This window comes from Rattus rattus, chromosome 6 (assembly GCF_011064425.1).
Source record: "Rattus rattus isolate New Zealand chromosome 6, Rrattus_CSIRO_v1, whole genome shotgun sequence".
Lineage (NCBI taxonomy): Eukaryota > Metazoa > Chordata > Mammalia > Rodentia > Muridae > Rattus > Rattus rattus.
Genome location: NC_046159.1, coordinates 8,949,868 through 8,962,949, shown reverse-complemented (window position 1 = coordinate 8,962,949; position 13,082 = coordinate 8,949,868). Strand labels below are relative to the sequence as shown.

General features: G+C 49.2%; 1 protein-coding gene across 1 annotated transcript in view; it reads left to right on the top strand.

The window, feature by feature from the left end:
- Plekha5 (pleckstrin homology domain containing A5) overlaps positions 1-8,141 on the top strand; it is a 179,960-nt gene extending 171,819 nt beyond the window's left edge. Inside the window, exons 28-32 of the mRNA XM_032905496.1 lie at positions 1,328-1,468; positions 1,962-2,089; positions 3,355-3,491; positions 5,112-5,214; positions 7,307-8,141. Coding sequence (XP_032761387.1) covers positions 1,328-1,468; positions 1,962-2,089; positions 3,355-3,491; positions 5,112-5,206 — 501 coding nt within the window. The 3' untranslated portion in view covers positions 5,207-5,214; positions 7,307-8,141. The remainder of the gene's footprint in view (positions 1-1,327; positions 1,469-1,961; positions 2,090-3,354; positions 3,492-5,111; positions 5,215-7,306) is intronic.
- Positions 8,142-13,082: the final 4,941 nt, after the last annotated feature.

Sequence of the window (13,082 nt, the reverse complement as noted above, 5' to 3'; positions counted from 1 at the left end):
CGTTCCCCACTTCCCAGGGTGGGCCTGAGATTAAATAGCTTTTCTCAGGGTAGGCCTGAGATTAAATGTCTTTTGCAGGGAGGAGTGTCTGGGAAGGGAAACTCATTGGCTAAGCCTCCAGGCCTTTAGGTATCTCATTATAATAGAAATCTGTCCTGAGCCTACATGACCTGGTCATGTCCTCTACCTGTGGAGGGGCTTGGGCATTGACCTTATGTGATTGATGGCCACAAATCTATGGAGGGCTGTGGGCTAGTGATGGCCTGGTTTCCTGGGAGTCAGGTGAAATGCCTACCATCCCTTAGGGTCACTGGGGTTCAAACCTCCTCAACTAGGAACCAGGGTGTCTTTCATGGTCCCACACAGTCTGATAGAGGCAGTCCCCCCAGTTTAGACATCTCCAGAAGCTCTAGGCTATGTCAGCTACATTAGGCTGTGGCCACTGACATTAACTTGGGAAGCATGCAGTATGGGTGTTCTGTGGGAAGTATACAGTATGGGTGTTCTGTGGGAAGTGTGTACACAGAGTCCACCTTTTCTTCCATCCAGGCAAAACAGACCTTGCTTGTGGGCATTAGACTCTGACTGTTGAACTAATTTACAAATTACAGATGGGTGATTTTAAAAGAGAGGGAGGGAGAAAAGGATTTATTCCCTTCATTGATTTTCTTTTTAATAGAAATCTTCCCTGTAAGTTTTCCACATTAATGCCTGCGATCTGTGAAAATGTGCACACTCGTGCCCAGTGCCAGTGTGAGGATGCTTTATGAAGCAAAAGGAAAGCTGGGTGGTGGCTCAAGCCTGCAATCCCAGCATTCAGGAGCCTGGGCTGCCTAATGAGACACTGTCTAAAACAAAACAGAAACGGGAGTTCTGTAGAAATGGCTCAGAGGTTAAGAGTCAGTCTGCTCGTCTAAGGACGCAGGTTCAGTTCCCAGCACCCACATCAAGCAGTTCACATCCACCCGTAACTCCAGCTCTGGAGATCTGACTCCTTAGGCTCCACAGGACCCATAGCCACAGACATCCACACTTACACATAACCAAACTAAAGTCCCGGAAGGCCACAGTAGCACAGACCTATGACCGCTGCATTCAAGAGCTGTGGCAGGGACTGCAACAAGCTCCATACCAGGCTGGGCCACGCAACAAGACCCACCTATAATTCTGCCATCTCATGACGCCCAGGAAAGAGACCCACAACAAATTCATGGCCAGCCTGAGCAACATTGTGAGTTCAGGGCCAGTGCTGGGTGAGAGCCTGACTCAGAACAGTGGCAGAAGGTGTAAATACTTTTAATAAAAATTCTCTCTGTGTCGTGAGCAGACTCTAAGGAGGAATGATAACACTAAGGAGCTGGACGCCGTCCACAGAGAAAATGGTGGGAAGCCAGACTATGACACTCCAGCAGCAGAAACTGCTCACCCAGAAGAAGCGGAACCCCAAAATGCAGACGTCGGCCGGAAGGTACGAGTGCGGATGTGGGAGGGTGGTAGGGACTGAGAAGAGGAGACTGAGGGAATTAAGGTGTGCTTTCAGTCAGTGGGTCTAAGGGACACTCTCTCTAATTTGATAGATGTGTTCACCACCTAAAAATATCACCCAGTGGCTATGTATGTAATGTGTATTATCTCTTGTATAGTAGTAAATAATGTTAATTTTTAATATTCTTAAATCTACATTTATCTACAAGTATCTGGTAGATTTTAGTAATAAATAATATTAATTTTTAATATTCTTTTTTTTTTTCGGAGCTGAGAACCGAACCCAGGGCCTTGCGCTTACTAGGCAAGTGCTCTACCACTGAGCTAAATCCCCAACCCCAATTTTTAATATTCTTAAATCTACATTTATCTACAAGTGTCTGGGGTCATAATATTAAATTAATGTGATCATCTCTGGTTTACTAATAGTAAATATACTAAGAACATGTAGAAAAGCACTTTTTCTTATTTTGCAGCTAAAAAGAACTGAAAGTATTTTTTATGAAATGCTTTACACGCCTGAACCTTTAAATGGACTGACTTCTGAGGAAGTGATGGCTAAGGAGAGGCAGGAAGAGCAGGTGCCTGAAGGGGCCGTGTGCAGGTAAGAAGGATCGACGCCACAGAAATCCGAGGCTCTGGGATGCCTTACCTGGTTCTGTGTGTGTAGTGTGCCTGCATGTATGTATGTACACCATGTATGTGCAGTGCCTGCCAAAGCCAGAACTAGATTTAACACACAATTGTGAGCTGCCATATGGACAGAACCCATTTCTCTCCAGGAGCAACCAGTGCTCCAAACTGCTGGGCCCTCCCTCCAGCCCAGCCGTGTGGTTCTCTAACTTAGTGAGCTAAGCTGGGTGTGGTGGGGCTCAGGAGGCAGAGGCAGGCAGATCTGAGTTTGAAGCCAGATGGACTGTAGAGCAAGCTCCAGGACAGCCGGGCTACACAGAGGCCTTGTCTGAGAGAAGCAAACAAACGAAGCAAGGGTGTGCATCCAAGCTGGACTTGAAGGGCCTAGAGAATGAGTTGAGTGCTTGTTGTAAAAACATGAGGGCGTGAGTTCAGATCCCTCGTGTGCACAGACAAGCAGAGCACACTTATGCCTGACACTGTGGGAAGCTGTGCAGAGGCAGGACCTCTTGTACCAGCCAGTCTAGCCAAACCCAAGACGAGACCCTGGCTGGGGCTGGAGAGATAGCTCAGCAGTTAAGGTCACCAGGCTGCTCGACTCGGGTTGGGTTCTCAAAATGCACGGGGCAGCTCACCACTGTCTCTAACTCCACTGTCTGAGCATCCAATGCCCTCTTCTGGCCTCTGAGAACTGTGTGTGCATATGGTATGCAGGCATACAAGCAGACAAAACACCCGTATACACAGAATTCAAATAAATTTTGAAAAGATGTTGCTTTATGGAGTAGGGAGTGTCAGAGGAGGAGGGCTGGTGGTGAGCAGGCAGCTTTCAGACAGCTCCAGTCTTTCTGTTCAGCATTTTATACAAACGAAAATAACATGATTTATCAGAAAAACACTAACAGTTATTAAATAGAGATGGTAGCATCTTTTCTGTACTGGGGGGCAGGGGGATCCCGTGTAGGCCAGGCTGGCTGAGCACTCAGGATGACCTTGACCTTGTGATCATCCTACCTCAGGCTTCTGTGCTGGGATTGCAGGAGTGGACCACACACCCAGCTTCTGTGTAGTACGTTTCCATTGGAAGTTAGGAGAGGCCAAGTGTGATGGTGCACAGCCGTGGCCTTATTTGGAAAGCCGAGTCATCAGCTGCGGCCGTGTAGCTAGACCCCGTATCAGAAGGACAGAGCTAGATGGTGTCCTGCGAGTTCTAACACGCCGGTCTGTTCCCATCAGCCTTCAGGAAGAGGCTGCCATGGCAAACCATCAGGCAGAAGGCCCCCCTGAGGAAGCAGAGAGTCTTCACGAAGAGGAGGAAACTCTGGCTTCCTGTGAGCCAGCTCCTGAGACTCCTAGGGAGCATCAAACCACAGGTGCGTGCGCGCTCCAAGCCCAGTACTTCCCTCAGTGGGTGCTAAGGGGGCCCTGGACTCCACAACTCCAAGGGACATCGACCAAGGACTCACTTCCATGTGTAACCTCTTGGCCTTTGCGCCTGAGCCTCGGGGTCCTGAACTGTGGAGGAAGCAGCCATCCTTGCTCGGACACATGAACTGTTTCTCTTGAAGAGCCAGGCATGGTGGCTCTCTTGCAGTTCCTGTATTCAAGGAGGCTGTGGCAGTTCAAACCCAACCTGTGCTAACAGAGCATAACCTTCTCTCAGAAACTGTTAGGGCTAGAGAGACGGCTCAGTGCGTAAGCCCCATGCCGCTTTTACAGTGTATTTCCTCATGCGGTGCCTTGAGCGCCTGAGGTGACTTGCGCCCACCTCCGCACACTACATTTGTTGTTGTTGCTGAGAGAGGCGAGGCATTGTCCTTGTAACAGCTTTGGCTGTCCTGGAAACCACAGCCTCACACCTCTGCACACATGTGCGTTTACTGTTGTTTTTGAGACAGGGTTTCTTGGTGTAACAGCCCTAGCTGTTCTGGAACTTGCTTTGTAGACCAGGCTGGCCTCAAACTCTCCTGCCTCTGCCTTGAGAGTGCTGGGATTAAAGGTGTGTGACACCATGCCTTGCTATGTAATTTAAAACAAAATCTTTTTAAAATCATTTCTTCATACATGGAAATCTTACAGGCAGGATCCTTAGAAACCATACCTGATACTTTGGGAGCTGTGGCACTGTGTTTGCTCTGGTCGTACCTTGGTACACACTGAGATCTCACTGTGGGGTAATCCCAGTGAAGTCCACAGGCCTTAGAGAGCAGGTGGTTGTGCTGGTCTGTCACGTCTCTCTCAGGCGGTGCAGTGTGAGTGGGGGTGGAGCCTTGGCCTTCCGACACCGTTCTTCACTCCCGCCCCTGCCTCCTGTACTCTGTAAGCAAAACACATTTCAGTCCTCTAAACTCGCTGTCACACCAGCCTGATACCAAAGAGTAGCAACGGTGAACTCGCTTACTGAGAACCCCCTTAGGAAAGTGTCTGTGTCAGTCGGCCCCTGTGAGATAGACAGACAGTGAGCACAGGGATTCCCGTGCTGGAGCATTAGAGCCGCTCGGGAGCAGAGTGCCTGCAACACTGGCAGCTCCTTGGTGTGAACTAGAAAAGTTACAGCAGCACTTTCTGACATAGCTGGGAATCGGCTTCAAAGCAAGAATAGTCCGATGCTGCATCTGCATGGGCAGAAGCCTTGTCTAACTGTTCTTTCTTTTCCCTTTTCCTTCTTCCTTTTTCTTTTTTGATTTACCGAGACAAGGTTTCTCTGTGTGGCCCTGGTGGTCCTAGAGCTCACTTTGTAGACCAGGTTGGCTTCAGACTCAAGAGGCCTGCCTTTGCCTCCCAAGTGCTGGGGTTAGGCCTGCACCACCACTCCCAGCATCCGTTGGGTCTGTAAGCTGACTTCTGACCTCTGCAAACATACATACGCTCAGCACACACAGACACACAAGAATTATCAACTGTCTTCGCTCTATACAACATTTACATACGTGTAGGTATGTGTGTTTGTGTGCGTGTATATGCTTATCTTCTGTTTTCTTGGTGTGTTTTAGTGAAAAGTCTGTCTCCGTCTCCTGACTCCTCCACGGCAGCAGACCCGCCCACTCCGCCCCAGCTCACAGAAGGATCACATTTCATGTGTGTGTAGTCTCAGAAGTATGTCTTCTCTTCTCTTCTCTTGGGTGCTTCGTGTTAGGAGTGTGTTTCTTGGATTGTATCCACTTGTTGGAACAGCAGTAGAGAATTAACCCTGGACTTCATGCCACCAGAGCACCAGGCCATGTCTATGAAGTGCAGGCCAGAGTCCAGGTTTCTCACCGTGCCCTTGCAGGGAGTGGGTCTGTGGCTGTGTTGTCTCTCAGGCTCTCACACCATCGTCCATAAATGCAGCAGTATTTGCACGAGCGGCCTGTGCCAGCCCCCCGCAGCACTGCAGCTGTGCCATGGAGACATCTTGCTCACACTCAGGGCTGAGGAAGCAGGTGTTGCCCGTAGATGAATGTTTATGATACAGTCTGGGGCGAAGCCTGGATGTCCCAAAACCGTGTCTGGAGCCAGAATAGAGAGAGCTGTGGTCATAGGCACTGCTAAACTATCTCACTGACCACACACACACACACACACACACACACACACACACACACACACACACACTCACCAGACTCCTACTTTAAACACTATAGACTGTGTGCACAGTACCTACTTTACTCATAAATTTTTGCTTACAAGTAAATACTTTCCCTGAAAAACTGAAGTGAGAATTTGTACACCTTTTCTACATGTTTTCTCAGCATCTACCACCTCTTAAAAAGTTTTGAGTTACCATAAGTTCTGGAATAGTCATAAGTAGTAACACAAACTGTCAGGACGTCTTCAGATGTACCTGGCCACCGTGCAGTGGGTCTGTCCGGGGTCTGTCTTCATGCTCGCTTTTGTGGTAGCTCTCCGCTCTGACTTGAAGCTCCTGTGGGTTGTGGTTTAGTTTCCGTACTGGGTTGAGGTGCTTCACTAGAGTTAGGAATGACTTCCTGTTACAGGTGTGTCTGTGGCTTGCCTTTTCACTCACGGACCTTTTTGGTTGTGTGAGAGTGACTCTAGTGACAGAATAACACTAGACAGAAAATGTACACACTCTACGCCTGTGGCCTAATGGTGCCCTCTACTTCTGTTAATGAACAAATAGACAGAACTTTCACAGGGAGGGCCAGGTAACGTGGCCTTTAATCCCAGCTCCTGAGAGGCAGACACCAGTGGATTCTGTGAGTTTGAGGACAGCCTGGTGTTTACACAGTGAGCTCCAGGGGCCAGAGCTGCACGGTGAGACCCTGTCTCAAAACAAAAGCTATCTACAGGAGCTGGGCATGCAGCTCAGCGGAGAGAGCACATAACCAATCCACATAAGTTCTGGGTTCAGTTCCCCGCACCAGAGAATCAGCCCTGATGGTGTCCACCAGTGATCCCAGCACTTGGAAGGAGGAGGCAGGAGAATTAAAAATCCCAGGCCAGCCTGAGCCTCATGAGGTTCCCTGTCAAAACAAAAAGGGGTTCTCATGAATTTTTGGACAGGCCATGATTTATGCTACAGTAACTGTTTCTCTAACAAAGGACAGCAGGACCTTAGATGCACCAGTCTGATCATTTGTCACTGGACTGTGTTTACCTTTTATTCCAGCTCCAGTGGCAATGGGCATTACAGCCAGGCATAGACATCACTGATATTTCTCATCCTGCTGTTGACCACCACACACAGCTTAGCTACTTAGGTCTTGCCAATGTGCATGTCACGGTTCTCTGTTTGGCTGAACCTGTGGTGTGGGCAGGATGTAGGGATCCTGACAAGTGCTGCTGTGGATGCAGCTCAGGAAGTTGCTGTGAGTCGGAGAGGCCGGCCGAGCTGGCCTGCTTCACTGATCTGCAGCAGGTAGAGATGTTTCTGAAATGCTGTGCGATTGGTCGTACTCTGCATCTGCCGTTGTATCCTCACTAAGGAAATGGAGAAAGTGCCCGCCCGTGTGTTCTGGCTTTCCAGGCCACGTTTGTCACCTCTGCCTTAGTTACTTTGGGATGTAGCAGTCATTAGCTTTGCAGATGTCAAAAAGTAATCTCCCAGGGTTGGGGGATTTAGCTCAGTGGTAGAGCGCTTGCCTAGGAAGCGCAAGGCCCTGGGTTCGGTCCCCAGCTCGGGGTTTGGGGGGAAGAACCCAAAAAAAAAAAAAAAAAAAGTAATCTCCCGTCTCGTGTTTTGCAGCCGCATTGCCGTCTGTGGAGAGCACACAGAGCTGAAGCCGTGGACGGACCCTCAGTGGTGTAAGAAGATGTACAGTATACCTTAAATCTATGAAATTCATAGTTCAGATGCTTCTGACCACAGAGCATCGTTTTATCACCTTTGGAAAATGTTTATTCCAAAATAGCTTTAATGGCCCGTATGTGCACTCCCTCCTTAGTGTCAAGGTCACCGTCCTCCACAGGCTGCTTCCGTTCAGAGCCTCAGTCAGCTGCTTTCTCCCCCGCGCCGCTCCATCCAGAGCTTGCTTGGTCGCAGTCCCCACATTTGGATGCTTAAGTCTCAGTGAACTCGGCTTCCTTTGCTTCTCAGGAGCCTACCCTTTCCTGTGAGGCTTATTTGCTTTTTTTTCTTCCCTTTTTGGCTTCTGCAGTGCTTCGTTTGACACTTGATTTGTAAAATTTTATATAAATATATTTAAAATGTGCCATTTTATCACTGCTAAGTGAAGTCTGTCCTGTTCTCGGCTCGGGCCTCCTCAGTGAGACTGCACCGTCAGCAGTTCTGCCGCGCTCCGTCTGCTCCACAAGTGCTGCTGCTCAGCTTTTCCTTAGAGAGCCAAACGATTCCAAGTGTAGGTGTTTTGAAGTACTGGACATTACGTCATGGGACTAGATGTGTACAGCAATAAGCAGGCTTTTAGATCCAGTACTTGGTCTGTGTACAGATGTAATTATGTTCATTGTGTGACGTCACACAGTGAGCACATGTAATAAGGCTGCGGACTATAGTCTGATGCAAATGTTCATAGCTCATTTCTTTTTTATCATGTTAAATAAATGTTGATGTTCTTAAACCGTTTGCGTTAGAATATTTTTCTTCCCTCCTCCATCTATCCGTCCATCCGTCTGTCCATCTGTCTGTCTGTCTGTTGCTCTCGAGGGTTTCAGGATTCCACCATGTTTCTCCAGCTCGTCTGGAACTTGCTATGTAGCCCTGGCTTTGAGAGGCTGCCCGACTCCCCGAGTGTTGGAGGTAGAGGCATGCACCACCCAGGCTTGGAAAAATGGAGACTCTTCGACCAGGAGTGTAGCCCAGAGGTAGAACACTTCCCCAGCATGTGTGAGTCCCTATGTTCAACTTCAACACCAGAAAAAGAAAAGGTGGGGAGCGCTTCAGAGACCCACGTGACCTCTAAAAGAAAAAGTGGTGTGTTACTGTGCCTCCCTGGGCAGCATCATTAAAAGGCCTTGTATATGCTTGCAGCCCTCCTGTGACAGAGTAGAGGAAACTGAGAGCACACAGGAAATGGTGCTCTCATACCCACAGTTCATGACACAGTGTAGACCACCAGGTCATTGTTCCGACTTCTCGTAATTGCAGCTTAACACCAGTGAGCAGTTTTCAGAAGTCTCCTGCCCGGGGTCCATGTCTCCTGCAGTCCCAGTGTGCTTAGAGAGTGAGCATGGGGGAGGGGCAGACAGGGCTGTTTGCCATGGGGAACTAGACAGTTCTCAGGAGCGGGCCCTTGGAGATGGTTTCTTTAGGATACATTCTTTGCAGATGTTCACGCTCTTCAGAATCAATTACGGTTCCTTCCCCTGTAACCTTTTCTTGGTGTTACACATTGTTCCCGCCTTGAATAGCCCCAACCAAGTTGGCACTGGTCAAGTCTGTCCCCCACCCCATGATACACTAAAAAGAATGTAGACTTAATTGGAAATGCAGGTGTGTAAAAATGCATGCGGCTGCAGACGGAGACAGGGAAACGGGCTCAGCCGGAGTCTACGGAGATCAGTGAAAACCAGTCGGAACAGCATTGCAAGCGCCGTCGCCATAACGCTCTGCCTTCACCCAGCCAAAGAAAAGCCTCAGACTGTGCCCTCGGCCGCAGCACGGTACCAGGCGACCTTATGATGAGACATAGCTTTTGTCTTTCCCGAAGAGTCTTCGGACTTCTCTGAGGGTTTGAGTATTGAGGGAGAGTCTCTTTTTCTTTTCTTAAAGATTTGTTCCCTACCTTTTAAGTGTGTATTTGTGCACGTGAGTTCAAGATCTCACTGAGGCTAGAGATATCAGATCCCCCCTGGAGCTGGAGGTACAGGCAGTTGTGACTACTCTTAATCCCACCAGGCAAGAATAAGACCACGATCACAATTCAGAGCCAAACTTGAAGCAACCTTTAATTAAATACTGGCCACATCTATTCTGGAGTTCAGGAAATGGCCACGGAGCCACACTGGCCAGCTGTTTGTAAAGGCTAACTCACCAGATGATGTACTTCCGCCTTGGTCTAATGCTGGCTGGGCTGTGGGGCAAGCAGACATCCTGACCCACTTTCTGCCTAGGTACCTCTGGCCTACATGTGACCAAGCACATCTGGTGCAGGGAAGTGAAAACCTGTGGCTTGTTATCTTATGAGATCATCAGCCTCCAGCGTCTCAGGAAATATCTGACCCCGGGCAAGGGCTTACAGCTTAGAGGCATTTTCTGTCTCATACATCTCTTAGGCACAGGGATTAAAACTTAGAACATAACTTTGCCTCTTCATTACCTGACACGGGTGCTGGTAACCAAACATGAGTCCTCCAGAAGAGAGGTATACACCCTCAATTCATGACATCTCTCCAGATCCTATTTATTTTACCTCACTGTCCTCAGACACCAGAAGAGGGCACCGATCCTGTTACAGATGGTTTCGAGCCACCATGTGATTGCTGGGACTCGAACTCAGGACCTCTGGAAGAGCAGTCACTGCTCTTAACCTCTGAGCCACCTCTCCAGCCCCAACTTTGAAGCTTTAACTGTAAAATGATTTCCATCGAAAAAGTCAACCTGGGGCTGGGATTTAGCTCAGCGGTAGAGCGCCACCTAGGAAGCGCAAGGCCCTGGGTTCGGTCCCCAGCTCCGGAAAAAAAAAAAAAAAAAAAAAAAAAAAAAAAAAAAAAAAAAAAAAAGTCAACCTGAAACTTGAAAACGCTGAGAGTAATCCAGCTGGCAAAACTCACCCCGGTACCGTGGGACTAAGCCTGTGGCAACTCTCTTCAGCATAAGTTAGGCCGGGACCAGTGCCCCTGCACACACCACTCCAGCACTCCCCGGTCTCTGGTACAATCCCCGTCTCAGCTCGGTACGAAGCCATATCCCTCAAGCAGCATGTTCTAAAGGTATTAGATTGTTGTAGCAGGCTTAGATGGGGCCATGTGTTTTCACATCAAGGGGCAGAGGAAAGAAGGCTGCCTCCTCTTACGGGGCAGAAGCGACTTCTGTGTCTGAGAGGGAAGCTGGGAGATGTCTTTCTGCTGGGAACATCATTCCCAACTCAGGGAATATAAAAAAAAAAAAAAATGCAGCTGGGGCATTATTACTGTTCTGTACAGAGGAGGGTCTTCGTTGGAGGACCATTGAAGGGAAGGGAAGAGGGGGGGGTCCTCTGATCATGTAGCAAAGGGAGAGTCTCCACTCAATGAGTTGTGACGGATCATGTGTTTGCCATTTGTCTGTACTCACGAAGAGAGGTAGGAAATAATATTTAGAGGGCTACAAGATGATTTGATTACAGAGTGAGATTTCCCGGGAAGGTCAAGGGAAAGGAAGGGACAGAGGTGAGAGAGAAACGGAGTGGGCTGGGTAGGAAGAAGTGGTCATAGAGCTGATTCAAGGGGCAGTGACTAGTTCTGAGAGGACTGCTGCGTGAAATGATCCCATGGAAGCGTCAGGGAGTTACAGAGCATCAAAGAAAGGGAACAGGAGAAAACAGGACTGATGGCAAGAGTTGTATCTGACTTAGGGTGAGAGGGATAAAGGTCCCTCCTTGCTGGAGTTTCTCTACAGCACCTAAACGACCTTTCTGCAGAGTATCTTCCGGTTTCATTGCTGGGAAGAGACACCATGTCCACAGCAACTCTGATAAAGGAAAACATTTCACTGGGGCTGGGTTTCAGTTCCAGAAGTTTAGTCCATCATCCTGGCAGGAAGCATGGTGGCACGAAGGCAGACATGGCGCTGGAGAGGTGGCTGAGAGTTCTGCATGGGGATCAGCAGGCAGCAGGAAGAGAGAGTGACTTAGGGGCCCGGCTTGAGCTTCTGAAATCTAAAAAGCCAAACTCCCTTAACACCTACCCCTGCGAGGCCACACCCACCCCTGCAAGGCCACACCCACCCCTGCAAGGCCACACCCACCCCTGCAAGGCCACACCCACCCCTGCAAGGCCACACCCACCCAGCAAGGCCCCACCTCCTAATAGTGTCCCACTCCCTATGGGCCTCAGGGGCATTTTTAGTCAAACCACCACACAGGTATCAGGAACAAATGGGGCTATGGTAGAGGAAGCTATTGGGGAGAGCTTGTGTGGAACATTTTGTTGGGTGTAGGGTGAAATCCAGTAAGCTAAACATTTAAAAGACAGGATAAAAGCGCAGGTGTGGGGATGAGGAGGGAAGAGGGCTCAAGGGGAGGAGCCAGAGTGGAAAGGCACTTAGAAGGATTTGTTGTCTGGGCCCTAGGTTTTTAGGCTACATTTCAAACCAGTTAGGACGTGTTCGTGTGGAAGCAGCATCGTTGCCGTAGGAGGGCTCAGATCTCACCCCTGGCATCAGTCAGATGTAGCTCTTTAATCTTGGAGCACTGCATCAGCCAAGGAGTCCGGGCTGTCCTGATGGACATTGTCTGAGCTGGTGAGACAGAGGTTAGCCGATGCATAGGAGTCCTCAGTCCAGCCACATTCGTTCTGAGTCCCAGGAACAACGCACAGAGTGGTAACAAGACGGGTGCGCTGGGTGGTTTGTCCTCTCGCAGCACGGAGCAACTGCACGGCATTGTGGGAAACAGTAAGAGACAGTTAACTGAGGAAAACTTGTGTACCGAGATTACTGAGTTCGGTGCAGTTTTGCAACTGGCCGGACCCTGCTCCAGAGTTCTCTAGAGGTAGGTAAGGCTGTTAGCATTTTGTCTAAGCTCCACCCCACAGTTACCCGGCAACAGCCAGGTGTGCCTGGCTTACTATAAAGGGGGCTACCTGCCGCCTCCTCTCTGTCTCTCTCTCTCTCTTTTTTTTTTTTCTCTTGCCTTCTCTCGCTCCCTCCTCTGTCCTCTCGCCCCATCCCCCCCCATCCTTTCCCCTCCCTCTCTCTCCACGTGCTCATGGCTGGCCTCTACTCCTCTACCCTCCCTCTCTTTCTTTTTCTGTCTCTACTTCCTCAACTCCCCTCCCCATGCCCTGAATAAACTCTATTCCCTATACCGCCATCGTGTGGCTGGTCCTTCAGGGGGAAGAGAAGCCTCAGCATGGGCCCGAGGACACACCCCCTTCCCCCATACCTCACCACACATCCACAAAACATATTCCTTCTCCCCCCTTATCTTTTTATAAAACACAACAAAGGCCGTGGTAGGTGGTCATTTGTTTACATCAGACTCCTGCATGAAAACCACCCGGAAGCCCTGTAAAAGAAGTCAGTTAAAGGTGGCGTCCAGGGACTGAGCCCGAACACAGAGCATCTGGACTTCCCGCTCTCATATGCCATAGAGTACGTTTACGTATGAACAACACCAGCTACTACTTACTGGACAAAAACAGTATCCCAAGAAGAACAATTTTTAGTTAGAAACCATTTGATAGGCTAAGTTCTAAAAACGTGAACTATTACCTTAAATAACCATATCTTGTATTGGAAAACAAGGCAATAAGGTTTTTGTTAACACGGGTGCAAGATCACCAGCCAAGATGGCGGCAAGCCACATGGCTGTCATTGACTCTTACTCTCTTGTGAGCCACCAGGCACACAGCCCTCCATT